Source organism: Folsomia candida, unplaced genomic scaffold (assembly GCF_002217175.1).
Source record: "Folsomia candida strain VU population unplaced genomic scaffold, ASM221717v1 Fcan01_Sc003, whole genome shotgun sequence".
Classification (NCBI taxonomy): Eukaryota; Metazoa; Arthropoda; class Collembola; order Entomobryomorpha; family Isotomidae; genus Folsomia; species Folsomia candida.
Genome location: NW_019091195.1, coordinates 13,119,418 through 13,142,759, shown reverse-complemented (window position 1 = coordinate 13,142,759; position 23,342 = coordinate 13,119,418). Strand labels below are relative to the sequence as shown.

Genomic DNA, 23,342 nt, shown 5'->3' with positions numbered 1-23,342 from the left:
TACTTTTGCGTTTTGCTGTACATGATATCTTGTAATACCGAGTAATATCTGACGACGATGGAAGATGGAAGATAATAATGCGCCTTATTCATAGACTTATGACTAACAATTTATCCGGACCTTTGGGACATATTTATTTATCTATCTACGTACTTACATATAATATCGCCAACTGTGTACGTACGTACGTACTTACGAGTACATACTGCAGAAAAGGGTGATACTGGTTATTTAAATCTGCTTATTAAATACATAGTTGAGCTTCGTTCACAATACTGCGTTATATTTGGATTTATGAGCAACCTCCAGAAAGCAATGAGTTCATGGTACATTCATATTTATACTTATTTTATATACAAAACAACGAGATTCTAGAATTCGAAGTTGCAACTTTTTTGAAACGGCACTATTCACCAGCATGAGGCGGCCCCATTACTTATTAGGTTATCGTACAAACTTGTACATAATACATATATGTAACATATTTCATGTTGTGATTGCCATGCTGGTACCTGTAGTACAAAGCAAGCAATCCAGGTCACAAGAATTTCGCAATGTACGACAAAACTTTGTTAGAGTTTAACTTTGGACAAATTTGTTCGAGTATACTAAATCTGCGTCGCACATGCAATTAGATTTTGAAACATGGTTTACATATTCGCATTCATGGTGTTTCATTCAGGAGTCAAGCCCTGAGAAATGTGAATATTTAATTTTACCTCACACATGAAAATGAATGGATATGGGAATGTGACGCGATCTGCTAACTACACAAGTTATGGTAGGTTGTTGAGTGATGGGTGGGTGACAAGGTGGAAAAAGTCGAAGCTCGCATCATCCATTTCGACGGATTTGATTTTACAACCTCGCATTTTAGTTCTCTTGATCCACCAACGCAAAGAAGGATTGGTTGCTGATGTCGACTTTGAGATCAATATCCTCTGCTCAATGTTAATCCATGGTTGAATTTCAAACTCTTTGCCAAAAGTATAAAAGTGGTGGTAGTCGAGTTTTTGATTCGTTTTATTAGAATAGGAGGAGGTTGAGTGGTCCACTCCGACCGGTTGCAAATTATTGGGGATTTGATTTCCTTGACGAGACAGGCAATACGTAGTGCTGCTAGTCACCCATGAAGATGATTGCTCAGTAAAAGGAGTCCACAAAGTCCAGAATGGATAATTGGATAATAAAATGGTGCCAGTGAGTGGGAAGAAGGCGATATACCCGTCATGTCATTCATGCATCCCTATTCTTCCTCATAATACCACTTCAAAAAGTCGGAGGAAACCATGTATTCATTCCCAGGGATGAGAGATGGAAAGGAAAGGTGGTAATCCACCCAGAGAGAGAGAGCGAGGGGGATTATTTTGTTCACAGAGAGAGGAAATGTCAATGTGTTCGGCAATTCGTATACATAGTCAGGAAGAGGAGGAGATGGTAGTGTCACTTTGGTTCGCAAGTCTCTGATATGAAGAATCGGAATCAGAGGAGCGAGCAATTGCATTGGATTTTCATGTGTGATCTGAAGCACTGCGGAATTGGACGGGAGACATGCCAACACTTTTTTTTTATTCTTTGCCAGTTTTTCTCCCACCATCACCTCCAAACCATCCATCCTTCCATCCAACCACTTGGACGAATCCTGTGTAGACAGCCTCATTTCACGGTTCCACTGCCACACTTCCGATACCCCGATCCATCCCAGTTTCATAGAAATAGCTGACCTGAGTAGAGTGCATAATGAGCCGGAATCTCAGCATTCTGTCAGAGATTCGATTAAACTTGGGCAACGCTCGGAGCCTTCAGATGAGAAACACACAGCAAATCTGTACATAAAAGTACAAGACCATGGAAAATGCTCTGTTGCACCCCTCTGCACATACATACGCACTTACATATGTGCAATCCTTAGTACCAGCCCAAATTACTGTTAAGATGATAAGAAAATTCACGGTTTTTGTTTCTAATAATAAATTAAATGCTGAACCGAAACAATATCAACTGTTATTTTATACGTACGTCAAACTTTTTACCATCCTATTGCTCTTTTCCTAGTCTAGTGGAACAAGTTGTTGCAGATCTTAATGAATCAAGCCCCACGAAAAGTACTGTAGATCAGCAGTAAAAAAAGTCACCCTGAACCCAGTGATCTGGTTTCGGGTTTGATAACTCGCTGCTTTTCAGCTTTCTGCCAACATTAAGCAGCAAAGTATGTTGTTAGAAATAAATAGGAGGGGGCGTCTTGGGTGATTTTACTACGATTTTGTTTTGTTGACTTTGTGAAATGTCGAAATAGTTGTTCCACATTTTCCTGTTACCCAATGTACGAATTGAATCGGTCACAAAGTAATACGTTCTATGTTTATGTAATGGAAAAAAACTAAACATGCCCAATCTATTATAAGAAAAGTTTCATGCCAATGATTTCCACAAGCGATTAATCGACAACGGTCATGTTACTGACGATTTTGATTGTGCATGTCAGTTTTTGAAATACTCTGCATTTGCATTCACTTGATAGCCATAATTTTGTGAGGAATTTTGTCGCGCATGGTGTGGTCTTCTGACTGAAGGTGGGACAACCTGTGGTAAGATATATCATGGTCGAAGCCATTTCTCGTTCTTCCGACAGATCCGTTCTTTTTACGTTCATTGTGGATTCCATCCGTCCTTCGATTGACACGTGTGTTGGATGGTAAAAATGCTATCGATGAATAATGGATGGGTGGTAGAATGAAATGAAATTGTTGAAAAAGTCGTGTGAGTTTTTAGTAGACAGGAATTGATGAAACTTGACAAGAACGAATTGCTCAATTGAATTGCTATTTCTTCCATAAAATTGCATTCGTTTCACGCATTTAAAATTTGAAAGACGAAGTCAACCAGAGATTGACTTGATTGATGAGATGCGAATAAATCAGAAATACATTAAATAAAAATAACGAGGTTTCTATGCTCGTACATCTTTGTTCGATTTTTAGAATTCTGTTGGATGATATGTATTGTAGAATAGCTTCATACATAAATCCGGACAACAGTGCAGATAGTGTTCGCAGATTTTACGTTGGAAGGAATATCCCATTTTTAGACTATAGCAGTTAGACTTTGGTAGTAATGAGTGCCCTTAATCATACTATTAGAAAGATGACTTGTCGCAAGTTATGATCATAGACCTGAACTAGCTCTATTAGTAAATAGAATCAGACAAGACAAGCAAAATATCCGACCTTGATCCACATATTGCAATGGCACTTACAAGCAAGCTGCACATGTAAACTTTGGGACTGTATGTACTTTGCAGAATCGTCTACAATTTACATACACTTTAAAGAGGATCCTTTTGAGGATTCACCAAAGAATATTTAAGGAATCTTAGTTTTTATCACTTGGTCATTAATTGGTAGACTTGGGCTTGGCGAGATATGTAAATATTGCCAACCAACTTTCTCACTCTTGTTCTTAGTTTGTAGGTGACTGTCAATGAAAAATATACCAAGTTGCAATGCAAAATCATGGCTACGTAATGTGACCTTCCCTTTTATCACTAATTCTCACCACAGCTTCACTTAAGACTCGTCACTAGCTTACATACACATATTCCGCCCAAATAATATGCTTGGGAATAAAAAATAAAAAATAAACCTGTGGTAGAAGAAATATTGATGGGAAAAACAAAAACTTTACTCTGGACTCTGTATATAATTCATGTTACATTCTCATTCAGGCAATGAAAGTATGTGAAACTGAGGGTGACAAAGGCCATTATTTATATACGGATTCACGGTCAGTATACGCTTCATTGTTGTGTAGGTACAGAGCATACGGATTGCTGCTAACTCGTGCTCTTGGGGGTTGACAGACTGGTGAGCGGTCATTATCAAGCAAAACATTGTTGTGGACCTTAACGAATACCTGCAAATGCAAATAATGTGGCAAAGGAAATCCAAGGAAGGTCTTTATGTACTAGCTTTGAATCCCAATTGCAAACCAACAGCGATGGATGGGAAATAAATTCTTAATGGTAGTCGCATTATGCCACCGCCACAGCAATACAATACGGTCGTAATATGTAGAAGTATGTTTATAGCTTGATTATCTAAAAATAATAATTGTGCACTTGTTTACTTCTCATGAAATCGTGAAGAATGGAACACGTGATTTCCTGTTGTAGATTAATAATGATGAACGATTCTTTACCCTCCTTATTCAGCAATTTACAAAAATCAACATTATGCAGCAGCATGTCGTCAATTGAAATGATTGGCTATCTGCAGGAAATGCGCCAACATGCATTTTTGGCGTAAGAAACTGGCAGGGACATATGCTTAGGTAGACATAGCGCAGTCTTCACCTTCCCACTGGTCCCGCAAACAAAGTAATAAAACACATAAAATTAAATTGTCAAAGTAGTCCTCATTACGTGGTGGCATTAGCGTTTATGTGTTTGCAGAAGCGTTCTCAGCGACTCATTGCAAAATAAATGTAGTTTTATCACTTCCTGAAACGACAATTTTCTGTTAGATGAGAAGCATTTTAACTTGAACCACTTGTTGAACTTTTCAAATATCTCTGTACCTCGTCATGATGCCAAGGAATTTAGTCTGACTTGCACGACATTACATAGATATTTGATTACTGCAAAAGCAGAAAAGTTATAAATTCAACATTTATCATAACTAAAGAAACCACAAGACTTTTGGGGTAGTATGTTATCATCAAAAAATAATCTGAATCATCATGGTCGACGGTAGAGCATTTCAAGGTTTAAATTACCAGACATTAGACATACATATTTATGTACATACTCGTCGTAATAAGGCATGTTTTTTACTCTGGACGTTTTGTGACGACGTTTTTGCCACATCTTGACTATCGCATGCTTTAGTTTGTAAATGAGAAGGATGCCAGATTGCATAAAGTTTTTATTACAATCGTCATGTCATAAACTCCTTAAAGTTAAATAATACAATCATTATTATCAAATTAAAATTGCTGAACTTTGCCTAACCGTGACCATATCACTTTTAGTCATTAAAAAATGGTCTCCATTTGATACGAGCTTGCATTTATGATGTACACTTATGGCTGAATTGGTAACGGGGTTCCAGACAAAATACATGTTCATAGCTTTGTATTATTACAAATAATTAAAGACGAGAAAGATTTGCTGCAAAGTGCCCCGAGTAATTTGTGGACTAGTTATAGTACATATGCAAAATAGTTACAAACTTTTTAATTAAAAACATTTCTATAATAGGTGTGTATTGCATTAAGATTTGTCACTAATAACCTGGAGATGTGTCTACAAACACGTATTTACATCTGAATTTTAATATAAACATTACTTCTGTTACTACAATTAGCTTTGATGCAGACTATGTATTTTCTTCTTTTCGCAATATTAAATACATATACTGAAGTTTTACAGTTTTTTAACCATTAGAGGCTGTAGCAAGTACTGATATATGTTTTTTACTGGTAGCCTGAGAGCAGAAAAAACAGGATGTATGTAATAGCATCACTCGAATTTTTGACCTGACAAAATCCAATGACCACAAAGAAAAGGAGGTGGTAATCGATGCGAGTTTAGAACAGATAACAAAAGCAATTTACACCGAAACTGCAAAACTACACTAAAACTGTATGGGCAATGGGCACACACAGCATCTTAACTTTTGACCTGGAACGTTACTCAAGTGTGGCATGGCATCGCTAAAACGGAGTCAAAGCCAAAGTAAGTCGGACGAAAAGTTGGTTCGCGTTTCTTCTTTTCATTTCAACGTATTATTTTTGTGTGGGACTAAACGTAGACGACTGAGATTAGACAAAGGCAAAAGTCGAACGAATAAGTACGTACGTCTTCTTTACCCAAAAACCTTGACTTTGCTTTTTGCAGCTCAGCTCAATTTTGCTCTGCATGGTTGGATTAGATTGTTTGGCGTTTGTCGAGATGAAGTCGATTTCAGAGATGGTCTAGATGTGGCGCTGTTACATATGTTGGTCTGTGGTGGAGGAAGGAACAAAAGTGCTGTGGATTTAATTTGCCAGCCCTTTCTTCAATTTTAATCTTTCATTAATTTAGGTCTCGCATTTTATTGTTAAGCAAGCAGTCGTATTTTATAGTCCGCTGGGTCTTTAGCCCTCTCTTTCTCTCTCTCTCTTCGCTTAACGTGCAAATTTTTTATTCCTCCGTAGGTCGTATCACTGCAAGCTTAACTGTTAATTCTCACTTCCACCCCCAGTTGCCAATTAGAATGCTGGGTGCAGTAAACTCTTTTAATTATCGACTTTTTCTCAGAACGTGGCTGAGTGCGTGATGTGATGAATATATCCGCAGTCTTGATTGGGAAACCATAATTATCGCATTTCTCTCCGAGTTACCCACTATAATTAATTCGCAATGTGAATCAAGGAAATTTCTCCAAATTTTGCACATGTCATCAGTATGAAGCATTTAACTGGTAAAATTCAAGCCATTCTAGACACTATCATCATAGCATTGCATTTTGCAAGTAATAAGTATGCCTAGTACCTCAACATTGGAACTCTGTTCATGTTGTCCTTGCTTCTTCATTATTTCGCATAAAATGCAACATATACATATTAAAGAACAATTCAATTTGGTAGCAAGCAATATAATGTACAGTGAAAGGATGGATTAAAGTCAAAAGTGGTGTAAAAATCGTAGTAGTTGTTGTTCAGGGGTTGTTATGGGTGGGTATTCGTGCAATGGGGTACGTGTAATACCTGTATTGCCTTCACATTACGTTATGGTACTTATCTTGAGAAATAAACGGGTTAGTTAGCAAATAAATTTCTTTGTGGAACTTTGTGTGAGTATGTGTACATACCTCAGAAGACTATTGTATTGTATTACACGTATGTAAGTACAACTTGGGTATCCATGATCTCACCTCCCCCGAGAGGATAAAGTGTTTCGCCATAAGTGCCAATCCAACACAATAACAAGAATTGGACATCAATTTGCTATCATATTGTGACTTGTACTTTGGGTTTTGAAATAGTAGAGTCACATACATATAAGTATGTGTTCAATAAGTAAGTGCACTTATTGCTTACAAGGGATGCATGGCATTAAGGACTAAAGGTTGGTGATTTTTGTTCACATTAAGCTTTGCTCACATTAACGGATAGCCACGCTTTGCTAATTACTTCCTCATAAGGATTTATAGGGATTGAGATGGATATCATGTCCACTTGATCATCCTCCTCAAGTATCCTCAAGAGAAATTGGGAGAGAGATGAGGGCAGGGAATGAGTAAAAAATAGATTGGCTAATCCAAGAAATAATATTTGTTTCTTTTCCATCCATGTGTCAGCCACAGGGATAAATTCGGCAATGAAAAGCTGAGCCGAGAGAAAAAGACAGAATGTCCTTCAGTGGCTGAAAAAGCAGTAAATAAGGGTTTAAGTTTACGTCATGTCGTCCTGTCAAAAGGTACTTTTCCCGGTGTCCAGGTCTGCCGAGAAACACGGCCAGCAGGAAAAGGAACGAAATAATAAACTGAAAGAGAACAGGATTTTATCGTGAGAGAGAAGAAAAATGAAAAGGAAGAGATTTCTGAACCATCTCGTCCGTCCCAGCAGTTTCAAGTCTTCCTCTCCCACTTTCTCCAACACCAGCCTGACTGCTGTTGGACCAGGCGCATCATCATCATAAAAGTTATAGGCTGTATATTATCATGTTTAATGCAATCCCCAACCTTTATAACTACTGAGTAGGCAGAAGATTATTATTATTGTGGGGTTGAACAAGAAAACTGAGAAGCCGTGGTGGTGCCATTTCTTCCCAACAAAGATGGATTAGGATATTGCCTTTTGACTTTCTCCCAAACACCGGGTTGAACACTAACTCGTATGTACAAGTACTAAAAAAAGCCAAAAGAACAAGAAACTAGCAACTTCTCATTCAGCAGAGATGACTCACTTATTCTAACTTATATAATTTCATCCATCTTCACATTGCAGAGTTGCTTGTGCAGCTACATACGACTGCCACCAGCAATATGATTAAATGGCTTTTTACGCCTATCTCTTCCGAACAGAATAGAATAAAGGTAATCAATCATTAAAAAAACTTCCTGGACCATATTATACAACGCCCCAGAGCGTTGGATGGTGAGTCCTGTTTCTCTCGAGTGTTGAACGAGGGTTCAAAACGTTGGACTTTCTCTACAATTCCGAAAACATGAGACGAAAGATAATAGAATCCTCCCCAATCGTATAAAACTTCATTTTGGAGCTTATACATCCTTGTTGGAAAGTCGCTCTTCTTTTATTTTGACAGAGAAAGAATACTTTTTTTCGGAAAGAGCCAACAGAATATAAAGTTGTTATCATAACCCTGGAAGTGTTGGATTGTGTCGGAAATACAGCTTGGCTGAATAGCACCACGCCAAGCAAGGTGGAAGGGGAGAACAGGTGTTGACAACCGTTCAGGTTGGATGATATTGGACACCTTTCGTGTTCCACGTAGGACACAATTGGCATCCTTTGCTTTGGTTCGTTTTCCATCTTTGCCGGTTGCCTTGCTGTGTCCCCACTAAAGATGGGAATGTACGTGTCTACATACTTGGGATTAGTTCGGACGAATATTAGAACTTGGTTGGTACCGTAGATTCATCTCCAAAGTTCGGATCTGAATCTGAGTGAGGCACCGAAAGCAGCTGGTGCCAATTCTGTCGGTTGTTGTCTTTCCCCTGGCTGCTGCTTATTTCTGAATGTATTCGTTCGTTTCTGTTTAAAGTTTCGGCAGAAGTCTGGGTTTATGGAAAGATGGGGGATGGAAGAGGTACGGAGAGCTAAAAGCTATTCTAAGCTGGGAAAAATAAATTAATATAAATGAGAGTTGCGTGGTTTTCTCAAGTTTTTGTGTGGAGTCACTTGCTGTGACTGTGACCAAGAAACATTGAGGTTATGAGAAAGTTTTGTCATTTTAGCGATTTCGTATTAAGCACCACACGCTCCACCACAACACCAATGCCTACATAGCACTTTAGCGTAATATTTAGTATGAGAAATGGGATTAAGTAGAGTTAGGCATACAATGCACTTCAAATTTTATCCAAACCATGCATAACTGCAAACTAATGTATAAAGAATGTTTGTACATACACCGATTATCTTAACGATTGGAGTTATGCATCTTGGAAATTTAAAACCAAAAGGCATAAACAATTTCTCGGCATGTGCATTGTCCAAAGTTGTACTTCTAAATGTATTAGAAAAAGGTTTATCAAATACAAACAAACCCTGGTTCGTCACACACTGTACCAAGAATAAATAATTGCATGAACTGCATATCATTAGTCTAACTTACTTGGACTCTGAATAACATGGGTCCAGAGGTTGTTTATACGTTAAATGGAGTAGAAGAAAAGTGGAACCGTATTTTTTTTACTAATCGCTTGTAATTGTTAAATTAAATTTTCATGTGGAGTTGAGTGGTGTTTATACATAAATAGATGGACGAGGAGCGAAAGATGTATTGATGGTTTATCGGTTTGTTTGCAGTAAGTATTGGCACACAGCGTCTTTTACTATTGACCATGCAAAAAGAACATTTCTACTAGTTCTACAGCAAAGTAAATGTGTATATTTTCCTTTGAATTCCTTACATAATTCTGGAAAACGTGTGATAATCATTAAACTAAAACTGATACATACAAAATATCAGCAACACTCTTATTATAAATGTTGAAAGGAAGTCTTTTAGCCCACACACATATCATTTCTTTACTCTCATCGTGGCATCAGTGGTAGGAGTATCAAATTAAATGATAAAGTTGTAATTATGTATGTACCACCAAAGTCTTGATGTTACTGTACAGTACATACTGTATCTATTTCATCCTGGGAAAATGTAATAATTGATAACTCTACAGTTATAAAGTTACACAACTTAGGTAACTTATGTGGTCGACACATGGTATGATTTTAATTGATTTTGCAAAAAAATTCCAATAATGCTTTGGCAAAAATGTTCTTGAACTTCGATGATATTGAATTCATGTTTACAGCTGATTACATAAGATAAGAAGGAGGAGTGGGTAATACCCACTCAGTTTTATATAGATATAAATAATAATCTGTATCTACTTATATTCAAGAAATTGAGTTGTGAGCTTCTGATGCGGAAATAATCACAGGCAATTGCACACTTTGATTTGGATCAGCGGAAACTTAACGGAATCCAGCTCCTTGAGAATTGGAGATTGACATAACAATTTCAAAGCACATAGCATTTTCATATTTCTTGGGTTTCGTCCCACTTGAGGTTTCTTCTCTGATGGTACCTCAAAGAAAGTAGCTAACTAACTATATGGTAAAGAAATGGCTCTGATTTTAATTTCTCAACCATAGAATGTTTTTTTGCGATATTTTGACGCTTTGTCAAACTTTCACAATGCTGAGGAATTAGAGGGAATAATATGTACATACGTCAATACAATTCTAATAATAAATATCTTGATTACGTTATGTAAGGCGTTCACTAAAACCACACACTCTGTTGATTGAATGCACAGAGTTTGCGTATTCAGCGCTTTGATTTTGATGCAAGCTGCTGTGTCTCATCGACATTGATGGTGTTAATGGGTACAGTAACCTAGCTGAGCAAATTAAGTTTTATAATAAAACATCGAGATGTATACGAAATTGCAGCAGCTCCTGAATTTATTATCTAACCAAGATTCTACATTTTATAGATTTATGATTTATCAATTGAATAACCCATGATCGTGAAACACCTTCCCAAACGCATCGCTGACAGCCGTCGAACAAATAATGGGTGATTTGAGGGAAATGGGTCAAATAAAAACTTATTTTCTAGCTCCGCGTGTAACAAATAAACACAAAAATGTTTGTGGGCATAGTATTCGAAATTTGCGGTAAATTATATTGAACCATCCAAAAAGGAGTCTATTAAACCGGATTTTGTTTATTTAAAGATACTTTGTGGTATCTGGTGGTATCATTGACCAACATTTTACTGCAAGATAAAAGTGCAGCTTTCATCAACATTCGCAAAGAAATTTTACCATCGTCAGCAAATATCTATGCAGTACGCATGTACTCGATTATGATTTACTCGAGACCCTGCGCTGACGTCGGTGTAATAATAAATATTGAAATGTAATTCTCTTCTCTCTCGTTGTGACTATGATTTTGTAAGCGTTGATTGACATGATGGACAAAACCTTATAATTTTTAGTCCTAGTCTGTTTGTCTGTCTGTCCGAGACACGGAAAAGCCAAAACGGCTGAACCGATTGACTTCATATTTTGCATATGTACATGTACAAAGATAAGAGTTAAGTTCGAAGATGAGTAAAATCGGTCGAGTGGTTGACTGATGAGGGTCATGTAGGTGGGTTGTATGATGCACTAAAATTTCAAATAGTCTTAGAAATTTGGCACACAGATTGCTAATGCTTGCAATGAAAGTTTCGAGGTGAAATTGGAAAGATGTTCCTAGGGAGTGACCCATACCGTTTCTTAAAGGTTGCTATTTTCAGCTGAAATTTGATATGGAGGCTAAAAATGACTTCTGCATAGCAAATACAACTGTGGATAGTCAAGCGGAAGGATTTGTAAATATTTCGAACATTTAGTGTCAAGTAGAAAATTTGTCAAAAACATTCGACCATCCCCACAGTAGGGAGTAGTAATTGTAGTAGCCTGGTCAATTCGGACAAAAATTTAAAACCGGACTCTGTCCCTCACTCGAGCTATCTGCAATTTGTACTTATTAATACCCATGAGGAATCTAGTAAGGATGTGCTATTCCATGATTAATACCTAAGGATATTTAGGATCTTCAATGCTAATAATGTTGTGTCGATACCAATGATGTGAAAAGTCGCTTATCCAGTAGGGATATTTATAGAAAAGGTGCATACTGCATTTCAATTAGTGAATTTGTGTCCAGTGACTTCTAGGCAAATTAATTCATGCGAGATTACATAATAGGCGCAGAAAATTAAATTACTAAACGTGTCATAATCACGATGCGGTGTTTTGTGTGCATCATATAATATGTAGGACATGGACCGAAATGACGAATAATCGAGCCTGTCTACATTATGTCACGTGTTATGAATATGTATGTGCATGCCCTTGACGTGAATGACGCTTGTCCAGGAAGTTGGTATCATCCGCCTGCATGGAGGAAGTTGGAACGAGTTACAAACTTCGGGACGTGGTTACTGGACAAAATAACTGTTTAATGTATGGAATTATCATGTGTGGAGCACTTGCAAGTCCCGGACCGTGGTCGACACCACTCTGGTGGGCGGAATGGAGATTGCATTTCAAATAAAGGACTCCCATGGACCCAATCTAATCTCTCCCCCCTTCTCAAGTGTGTTCCACTGCTAAATCACACACGCTCGACCTCGCAATAAATGATCCGATTTATGGAAACAGAAACTACATCATCTTGATAGTTTTGGTGGAGAGGTGTTTCTCAATATTTTATTCACAATGGGTTTACTTTGCCAAGGTAGCATTTCTCTCAACCTTATGATGCACATTGCCTCAAAGAATCCTAGACGAGGATATTTCAAGTACTTATATGCCTAGCAGAAAAATAAGTACTTGAAATATTTAAACAAAGATATTTATGCATATAATATATTCATGAATAAAGGTTTACAAGTTGAATCTTTGAAATTGTGTGAGCGGGCTGGATTTAATTTTGTTGTGGCTGATATTTCCCTTCCCATAGCAAGTTTGAAATCATCAGATATCATATGAATGAAATGTGTTGAAATCTTGCAAGAGTGTGCTTGGAATCCAGATTATAAGACTGCAGCATCTAGTGCTGCATGAATTTAAGCCCGCACGACTATTTTTTACCTGCCTGGCAGAGTGTCAAAACTTTTAAGCTTCAGTTCTCTCCCAGTTCGCAACTGGACAGTTCTTTGTCTTGACCTTGTAAGTTTTTGCATATCATGACCATTAGTGGTGGGAATATGGTGGCTGTAAGTGGATTTGGTATTGTGATGATGGGGAATATTAAATGAGCACCATCTCACATACTCGATGATCACAGAGGTTAGATATAGGGAGATGTGTTATATAACCCTCAGATTATGACTGGGTGGGTGTGTGGGCACTCCATTGCAATTCTATAGGGTTAAATTTAATGCACCACCGAATTAGCTGAAATTAACCATAAATTTTAGCTGAATTCGCCACCGGATGAATTTTTTCCAATTTTAGCCTTTTCAGCCACCGATTTAGATGGTGGTTACCACAAATTTAAATGAACTGCCATCACCATATTTCATGATAAAACATGGGTATACATATGTATATATTTGTATATCATTGACAAGACTGGGTAGGAGAAGTATGTATTACCTTTCGGCTGGTCATCACTACTCTCACAGTTGTGCAGTTAAAATATATCTATCTGAACAACGTTTTTTAAAACCAAAGAAATGACGTGTTCGCAAGTTATTAATTGGACCAGTGATACCGTATTCTCTCTTTCTGAGGAAAATTCTCCCAAATTTTAGAAGCTCAAGACCAGTTGCGTCTAATATTCCTTTAGAGAGTAGTGGGATATCAGGCTTAAATGGATTAGTTGGATCGGATCGAATCTGATTGGATTTTTTATGACCCGACGAAGTCGGATCGGATCGGATAGGATATCAAAAAACATAAATCCAACTACACTATGTATATGTAGAAAGCAGTAGGAAGTCGAATTTAATCCGATTAATCCAATCCGAATCCGACAGACTCGGATTGGGTCGGATTATTTTAGGATCCTACCAGGTCGGATTGGATCGAATTTTTTAAGGATCCGACCAAGTCGGATCAGATCGAATTTTAAAAAAAACATCGATCCGACTACACTCTAGTTTCCTGTGCTAGTAGTGGGTGTCTCTTAAAAAACCGAACTTTTCACCCAACCAGTATTGCCGTCATGGCTAGAGAGGAATGTAGCAATTTTAAATTTCTGTTGGAAGGCCTGAAATAGAGGACGAAAGGAAATAATTGGTTTAGAAATTCAGAATACGCTTTATGATGTTAGACCGGAAGCCAAAACCGTTCCATTTGGTCAAAAGCGTAAGAATGGTAGGGTTGCGAAGGCTAAAAAGCGCTCATTGTTATTTAATTTCAGGTGTATTTTAAAAAAAACATGTATATAGACGTGTTATACAAATAAATAAATCATATTCATGTAAATTTTATTGATTTTGTAATCCTATGCTCATTAAATATGGTAATGGCAGCTCATCTAAATTTGTGGTAACCACCATCTAAATCGGTGGCTAAAAAGGCTAAAGTTGGAAAAAATTCATCCGGTGGCGAATTCAGCTAAAATTTATGGTAAATTTCAGCTAATTCGGTGGTGCATTAAATTTAATCCAATTCTATAAGAAAGACACTACAGATCCAAAACTGGTTTTCGCCTGCACCACTCACAGTCACACTGCTTTTATGTATTTACATGCAGTGCTTGAGGACAATGAATCTAGAATTCGAGTTGTGAATACGATGTGCTTAATTCTAGATGGAAAGGGTACAGGCAGCAATTATTCCCTTCATTTAGATCAGCGCACTTACCCCAGAAGACTCATTTTCTAAAGTTTAATCAGTAAAGTGAATTTCGCTTAATTTTTATGAGAAGCACCACTCTCAATCATGACAATAATTAAAAATCTCCTCATTTGCCAAAGTTATAAACTCGCTTTGTAATGATGGCTTGATTAATTTCGAGTAGCACGGACACGACTGTTAATATTTTTTGTTGTATTTCAATCACTAATTTCAATCCGAGTGTCGTTGCAAACAAAAAGCAATCTTAGGAGTTGTAATTTAACATTTTGAGATCTTCGAGTGAAAACTTTGAGTCGCGTCTTCATTGTATGGAATAAATATTATAGTTTCCTCTTTTTTGGGAAGTCTTTAATCCATGCTTAATGGAAGCAGTCTCAACAGGCTCGTGGAGGATTTAATCTTTAATTCTGCTAGTTCTGCTCAATGCATAAGCTACCTACGTGCCTATTTTAGTAGTCAGTCTTCCTTAGAATGAAACCAGTGCATCTGACAAAAGTGAGGAGATCATAAGCTGGTTATGTTATACGTGGCTTGGTCTGGTCGAGTTAGTCTGACGTCGTGGTCCGGGTTTGAATTTTTGTCGATTTCATCTTTCTTAATCCTTGGCATTACCAACATCTCATGCCGTATAACTAGCTATCAGTTTATATGTGAATGACCTGGACCGTAAATGCAAAACCTCTTTTCCGCACGTTTTGCGTTGAAAATCCGTGCAAATTACATGCTCAGACAAAATCTATCCATGGTATAATTTGATTCCTTACCTACATGCTTGCCTTTTGTTTACGACGTAAAAAGATTTCTCATATCTCTTATACATAAATATAGGCACATGTAAGGCTTAGGGGTTTCAAGTTTTTAACTCGTTTTTTCCCCAACTTGTATGAAAAATGCATGTATGCATGTATTTACTGTATCTATTTCAGTAACAAATTATTTTATGTTGTCAAACTCGATCTAACACTCGTCATCCTCACCCGTCATGCTCATCTTTAAGCGTGTCGAATTGCTGTTCGGAGTGTTGTACAGCAATTTCGGTGAATTGGATGTATTTATTTTACCGTTTGGCTTGAATGCAAGTAAATACTACTAAAAAATAAATGATGATAAAATTGTAAGAATGTTTAAAATTTAAAGTCGAGTAATTGTTATCTGCATGCAATAACTGGTGTTGCACTGGGTGGGTTATGCCTGAACCCCTTTCGTAGAGATGATGCATGCATTTCTAAAACATGAATGAGTTTGTATGCCACGGAAGGTACGTTTCATAACTTAAATTAGTTATATATCGATGTATGTATGTACATATTTACGTAATATAGAAAGATTTACGTTTGCTGTTTTAACTTGTTATTGTGCTGAGATTGCTAATCCTGTTCACGAACTTGGAACTAATAAAATCTTGAACTCGCTCTGAATCCAATCATCATGTCCAGTTATCCCAATCTTGGACGGTGACCCTGAGATGAAATTGTTATCTCAATTCGTGATAAGTATGAATTATAAGAGGTCTGCCATGACGAGGAACTTGTGCTGTTCATGCACAACTAGCATAGAACTGGGTAAAAATAAAATTGCATTTATTATTGCATGGACATATGTAAGTTCGACTATGTAATAATGAAAGTGGTTAAAACTTAGAATAACCACTTGAATTATTTAATTTGCCTTCAGCGTTCGTGTGAGGAATATCGATGCTTTTAATTATGTGACTGAATTTAATACTAGTCAAAACTGCTTACGTTGTATGCAAAAACTTTCAGTTTTGGTTCATTCATTCGCATACATAGTCAAAGATCTTTAATTAGCAACGTCAACAATTTTCGCACTTTCCACTGGAGCATTAATGTCGAAGATCAACCCATATTCTATTTAATTTGCAACGCAAATGCAAATTAGGTTTCTTAGATAGTGGTTAAATTTAAAAAAATAAAAAATAAAATGCTGATGCAGCAATGAACTATGGGCCATGAGTGGAGATAATTCGGTGACAATTTCCTCTTGGATTATTATTATGAGCAGAATAGTTTGGCATTCGGATGCACAACAGTTCACATCGTCTCTCAACTGAAATTCACCATTTGTGTGGTTTTTAGTTTTAGAATTTCGTAAATTTTTGTGAAAGTTGCTGTCAATCGTTGTCATCCGTATAAATTCCGGCTCCCGTCATTCGCCTTCAACCCTCACTACCCTACTTGTTCGTTGTAAGTTAAGAGCATGAATTTCTTCCATTGCACGAGTGTTTTTGCATGCCTATACTTTTCCGTTCCGAAACGAAGAGAGAGGTCTGTCACACCCTGAGTAAATTGTTCTGGTTTACGGTTAGAAATTCAGCCAGATATCGACATTCATTCACTATATTTCACTATATTTAAATTTCTTGCATTCACTTAAATAGCTCATCAATTGTATGACAGCAACGTTTAATTCTGGTGAAAATGTGAAAGAATGTTACTGCATTATTACCCTTGTACCTTGCAACAACCAACATTCTTCTTCTCTCACTCTGACGAAACGAATTTTTTGCTGAAAGAGCAAATGCAGACGTGATTTGATTCTATTGTAATTCCTTTCCGGAGCACTTCCATTTTCAACAATCAGTTTGATCAGAAACTGAGTGCACACAAGCAACCAACCAACGAATGATTCCATGTTGGCATCACTCCTTTGTGCATCGTAAAATTCCAAAAGAGTTTGTGCTTATTGAATTAAGTTCGTGGCAACCAGTTCTTATAGAAGAATTGCGGATGTGTATCTAAATGCACTTGGTTTCTTTACTTCGTAGAAGAGAGTTTCGGTCTTTGTAATTTTCCTATCAATTGAAATTGGGAAAATAATCGAGGACCACGCGATAATTTAACTTATCATTCAATGTCTTGAGTCGATATGTGCATGAGATCATCAGATGCTAAGTTTGCTTGTTTAGAAAAATATTCTTAAATCGAAGTACGTAGTGTGTAATAACAGCAAAACTGCAATAAGACGAGTAGAAACCATGTTATAACTTTTTCTGTAAATCTAAGAAACTACAGTAAAACATCATTGTTGACGGTGGGGGATGTATGTGGTCCTATAATTCAAAGTCATATTTAATATGTATTTTGATGTGATAGAAATCACGTAAATCGCAATCGGGGGCATTGTGGGTAATACCCACTGGGTATATTCATATATAAATAGATATGTACTAGGTAGATATACACAGGTATGCACATTTATTTTCATTTTAGCCAAGCAGATAAATAAGCACAAAGGAACCATCAGAAGACAGTTTAGTGTTAATCTTGGGAATATCTCGAACAATGGTCGTAACCAAATCTAAAAATTAAAATAGTGATCGAGTAGCATTAAAAGGTTTGCGCGATTTTTTTTACTTTGAGCCACTTGAAGATAATTATTTCGCTCCGCTATTTTTATTCTTATTCGAATGGGTAACTTTGTCATATGAGATAGTAGCGAGTGACAGTTGACATTTCGCACTCAACTTGTGACGTTGTTGGGCTCTTACTTTGTTAGTAGTTTTGCTGAAAATGTGGACAGTTTTCCAGAATAAGATAATAAACACTTACGTGCACTGTGCTCATTTTATGACTTTCATTCAACAATTACCTTCATCATGTCGTGGGCTGTCACATTAAGCATTTTTCACGTCTCGGTGACAATTCAATGACGGCATTTATCTCAACTTCATTGTTATTTGTAGCATATACAATTTAGTGACAGTTGTGGAAACTTTTATTAAACTGCTTTTATCCCAATATATGCATGCATGCAGGTGATTCGAGATGATGGAAATGTGATGGAAATATGTTACTTAAAACCTTCTTTGTAATACAAAATATTAACGTATAAATTGTTATCATTTTAACATACTTATCTTCAGTTTTCGTTTAAACATTGGTTTAATTTGTTGGAAAAATCATCTTTGCAGATTCAGTATTAAATTTTACGGTTTATCAAACACAAGAAGAAACGAATACAAACTTGTGTCATTTACTGGGCTAATTTGTCACTTGTGTATTTATGCTCTATGCTTGTACAGATATAATACTGCACATTTCAGACAATCGCACAATTTGTGTCAATTCATCTAGATGATATCAAAGAATTCAAGGATTTTCGGTGAAATTAATTTTATATAATTTAATTTAATTTCGATGAAATTCCAGTGTTTTATAGGATGTCACGATTTAAGAATTATAGTACACGATTAATATTACTCGTGCAATCCAATTAGTCATGGTGGATGGTGCAAGGGAATGGTCGAACATCTTCCTCATAGAATTAATTTCCTAGAAAATTTCACAATTATAGAACTATGCACTTTTGTTATTCATAAAAGTCCCGACGACCTCGATTTTCTTAAACGTACACTACAAATTTAAAGATGATGTTTATACAATAAACATGTATTAAAATATGGGATGTTCCAGTTAAATAAAAAAATTAGATTGAATAACAAAAAAAATTTTATGGCATGTCATGTTTTTTAAATGAAACCCATTATACATATTCAGGTTTTGCTCGCGTATTTTTAACTAAAAAGTATTTTTAGTCAAAAGTTATGTTCATAATAATGTTCGCCTTCGACAAATTTTTTACTCTTAATTGACTAACTCTCGTAAAATCATAAACTCCATGAGTTGTCAAAATGAGTAGTTGAGACATGAAAAACCTTGTCACTATGAAACTGATGGCCTTCCTTAGTTGAAACTTCCAATGAGCTAGACAGAGGTGCAAAGGAAACGACAATGCAATGTGTCATGCTTTTGTGGTCGATTTTGATTTCAATGATGGCAATTCGTAGAGTTGTTTCGCCCGAATTTTCTGAAGTTGGAACTTGAGTAATTTAATTCAACTTACCAAAGCATGCAAACACCGATTGCAGAGCAACCGACTTGAACATTTTGAGTAAACAAGGCCACCGCCTGGACTATTATCCTGATGAATAGAATGTGCTGTCGCGGTGCATATTGCTTATTGACATAGCCTGTGAAACGTCTGACCGTCTTCCGCCTCTCAATTTGTTCTTTGTTTAGTTTTGCCTTTCCCCTGAAATTGCGAATTTGTGATGGTGATAAAGCCAAGTGCAAGAGTGTTCAGCACACCAGCAGATGGAAAGTATGCTACGGCATGAAGAGTACAAGGGTTGCAAAGATTTATATTTGCATTTTATCCTCGACGGACGGATTTATGATCAAGGGGCGATAAAATGAATGATCCTATCGCACCCGTTGCTCCGAGTGAGTGAGTGATGACGGGTTTTACAAGGCAAGGAGGAGGAATATGGATAACAACCATGAGTTTAAATGGTTGTATGGGGAATGGATTTGCACGAGTTGCACAAATTTCAACTGCGATCCATGACATATAGTAAATAATATAAATTTACTTTGTTGCAAAGAATCATCCACGTCTTATGACATTTGATCTCTGCAATACATCTTGTCCTTCAGTAACCCCCAAGGAATCAGAATACATAAATGTATAAGAGTTACGTGGTGTTCATCGAAACCTTATAGTAGTCATGCTGCAATAAAATATGGAGTAATCTGCTCCTCTAATAATCTCTGCATTTGTTTTAAACCCCGTTGCCAGTTTTCTGTAAAACACTATACTTTTTCTGTATGCACTTAGAAATTAAACAGAAATATTGATTGGACATACGCACTTATACATATATGTGCATTTATGCAAAAATACGAACATTATGAAATTGACAAAATCTGATGATAATGATTATTTTTAATTTGTTTTAATTTGTGTGATTTCAGGATGCAGATAAAACGACGCTGTGATAGATGAAGTGGAAAGAACGCATGGGGTAAGCAAATAATAGAGGCGTTGATTTAATCCTTTTCAGCAAAATACATGAGAACTGAATTGTTGTGATCTTTTTTAGCCTCGCCCTTTCGGGGGCATTAATAGGGCTCACACTACTCTTAATTGTGGATGTTCACTATCGAATGAATAATGGCGAATTTGCTAACATCGGAACTGGAGGGAGCACGGGTCTGGATCTTCCTCCTGGGTCGGGTCAAGTGGGATCAGCTCAGGTCACTATTCCTGGTGGAGGAGGCGGCGGAGGGGAAACAGCCGAGAATCAGTATGCGAATAGCAAATTATCTCCTGCCAAGTTAGTACTACGGCAGCAACGTGACAATACAATCCTTATGAAGCATGATAAAGTTCGGTACACTCAACCCAGTAATATCAGTCAAATTGTTAATACGTAAGTGCATGACTTCGGCGAGCACAATGTGCTATTATTTTGCAAAAAAGAAACACTAGCAGAGTAGCTAATCTTACTAATTATCTTACCCTTCTAACACTTTGGCAGAATCTGGGATTAAATTAAATCTGGCTAACCATATTAACAAATTTTATAGTAGAATCTTAAAACCTTGGCCAGATGCATTTATGTATACCGTACTTATATCTATCCATTTATATTTACTAAGCTTTCTTGTGGCTGACCAACTATTTAAGTTTTTCCTGTTTTTTACCCTATTCAAGGAACTTACGCAGTAAACTGAAACTCGAGGACGCTAGTAACAACGCAGTTGAGCATTATTCAGCTCCTCTGGACAAATATGAGGATTTGAAAAAGATGTTGGATCCGAAAGGGAAAGGCTATGTGATTCTGGATGGCGTAGAAAGAGACAGCCCAACGATTGCAGAAGTGCTAAGAATAGAGACTGAGTAAGTTGAACAGCGTTTGAATTGATTTCCCTATTTTACTTCATTTTATGCATGCAAATATCCAGCAAATTCTCTCTGGACTGGACCAAACTCAACTCCTCGCAGCATATAATAATCCGCATTTATAACAATTCGAGGTTTGGGTAATTTCCTTTCGTACTAAAAATGTTGAAACTCACAATCCGCTTACATCCTCCACCACTGTGATCCATTCCATCAAATATTTACATACACGAATCTATGTAAATATACAGTAGAATGATCGGAAAATATTGCCAAACATAAAATGATGGAACATAATGAAACCAAAATTTGAAGAAACGCTTCACATGTTTCATGCTCAGATACTTTGCCTTTGCAGAGTAAAAATTTTGATGTTCGAGTTTATTAATACCTCTCTAATTTCGGTTCGCAAACAAACTGGATTGTGAAATAGCATACAAAAGGCACTGGAATATTATGTTCGTGATGGTTATGATGGAGTTTGGAGGTGAACCGTTGTTGCTCGATTGTGTGCGTACATATGTCTTCGTATCAGTTTCCAGAGTATATACTTAGAATTCACAAATTATGTGAGTCTGTTCCAAACAATAACAGTTTCTTCTTTCCCACATTATCGTACTTAAATAACTCTCAAGGGAAACAATAAGGCATAAAAATGTGAACGACGTTAAAGTTCTCGGTAATACGAGTATACGTATAAGCTTCAGTTTTAAAGAATGTGAATACTGTACGAGGAATTTGATCCCAATTTTGTTGGTGAAAGCATAAATAATAGAAATTTGGAAGCATCAAAATTCTGGAAACTTGAGACACCAATTTAGAAAGATGTCGTCTATTGTACCAGATAAATAGAAGAAGTACATGAGAGAGGAAAAGCTTTATGGTTTAAGACCGTCGTCTCAAAGAAAGCTTGACAAGTATTTATTGCAAATAATTAGTTTTCCTAATTATTGTAATTACAGAACTAGAAGAAATTAGAATGAGAATAGCAGAGCAATTAAACAAACGACGAAACACAATTCGCATATATCTATTCGTCGTTAGTTTGCCATCTTGTCTCTTTTATTTTCTCAAGTATGTAGCGGTTTCCGGTTTTTGGTGAATGCAGACAGATGAGTTCCGACTTTGAGGAGAAAGCATGTCATCTGACAAAATCCTTTGAGGCTCGTCCTCCTCCTCCAACCGACCACTTATGGTCCATGAGTGAAGGAGAAGAAGAAAATCCCTGGATTTAATTGCACTTTGCGGTAATGCAGAGTAATGGGTCTGACCAAATGGCTAATGGCACTTTACTTATAATCAAAGGTTTAGTTTTCATTGTGCATGTCGCACTAATCTCCATTCCACTTATTACGGAGCCTATAACTTCCTTTGTTCCTCCTCCCTCCCATGCTCCATTAATAATTCAGGCAGGCCTAAAAACGTGGCTACTCACTCGCTCGGTATACATACATATGTGCATGTAGTTTCTCAATTGAAACCGACACCAGCTCATAAAAATCTTTTAGCGTGCAATACCACGCGAACATCGTTTCTTCGGTTCTTGTGAGTTTGCTGCTGCTAAATATTGCATGGAAAATGAGACAGACAATAGTGCTGCTGGTTGGTTGAGGAACACACAAAATGATCATTTCCATTTCATCCCAGCAGCACAAGCACAATTCACATGCAGCAATTTCCGGCATTGGGCTTTGCTTCACTTGAAGTTTGAACCACGCACTGACCGGATAAAGGATACAACGAAACCTTCTCTTCTCTGCCATTCCATAACTTCTCCTTCGCCACCAACCACCGCTGTTGACTGCAAACAACTCCTACAATCTATTCGTGAGTTGAATATCAGACCAAAAAAGCGATTTCTGCTTGACATCAAATTCAACTTGTTTGGTTACCAGAAATGGCACAGAAGAGCCCGAGAAGCCAACTTTCCTTTCTCTCTTGATGGAAGAAAATTATCTTGTTTCCTTAACTTTGTGTTCTGTTTGAATTCAAACGAGGCGAGATATAGAAACTTTATCCACATCAACTAACCTTTGATTTGGC

At 36.9% G+C, this 23,342-nt stretch overlaps 1 protein-coding gene across 7 annotated transcripts in view; it reads left to right on the top strand.

Moving 5' to 3' along the window:
• Positions 1 to 23,342, top strand: part of LOC110845561 (extracellular serine/threonine protein CG31145) — a 47,365-nt gene that overhangs the window by 12,136 nt on the left and 11,887 nt on the right. For 4 of the 7 annotated variants that reach the window (XM_035849762.1, XM_022092003.2, XM_035849761.1 and 1 more), the window contains 3 exons: positions 20,369 to 20,418; positions 20,497 to 20,826; positions 21,111 to 21,296. In XM_035849762.1, the coding sequence (XP_035705655.1) occupies positions 20,396 to 20,418; positions 20,497 to 20,826; positions 21,111 to 21,296 (539 nt within the window). In that variant the 5' untranslated portion in view covers positions 20,369 to 20,395. Of the gene's footprint in view, positions 1 to 16,613; positions 16,799 to 20,368; positions 20,419 to 20,496; positions 20,827 to 21,110; positions 21,297 to 23,342 lie in introns of those variants that run through there. The other 3 variants (XM_022092005.2, XM_022092007.2, XM_022092006.2) reach the window with 3 other exon arrangements.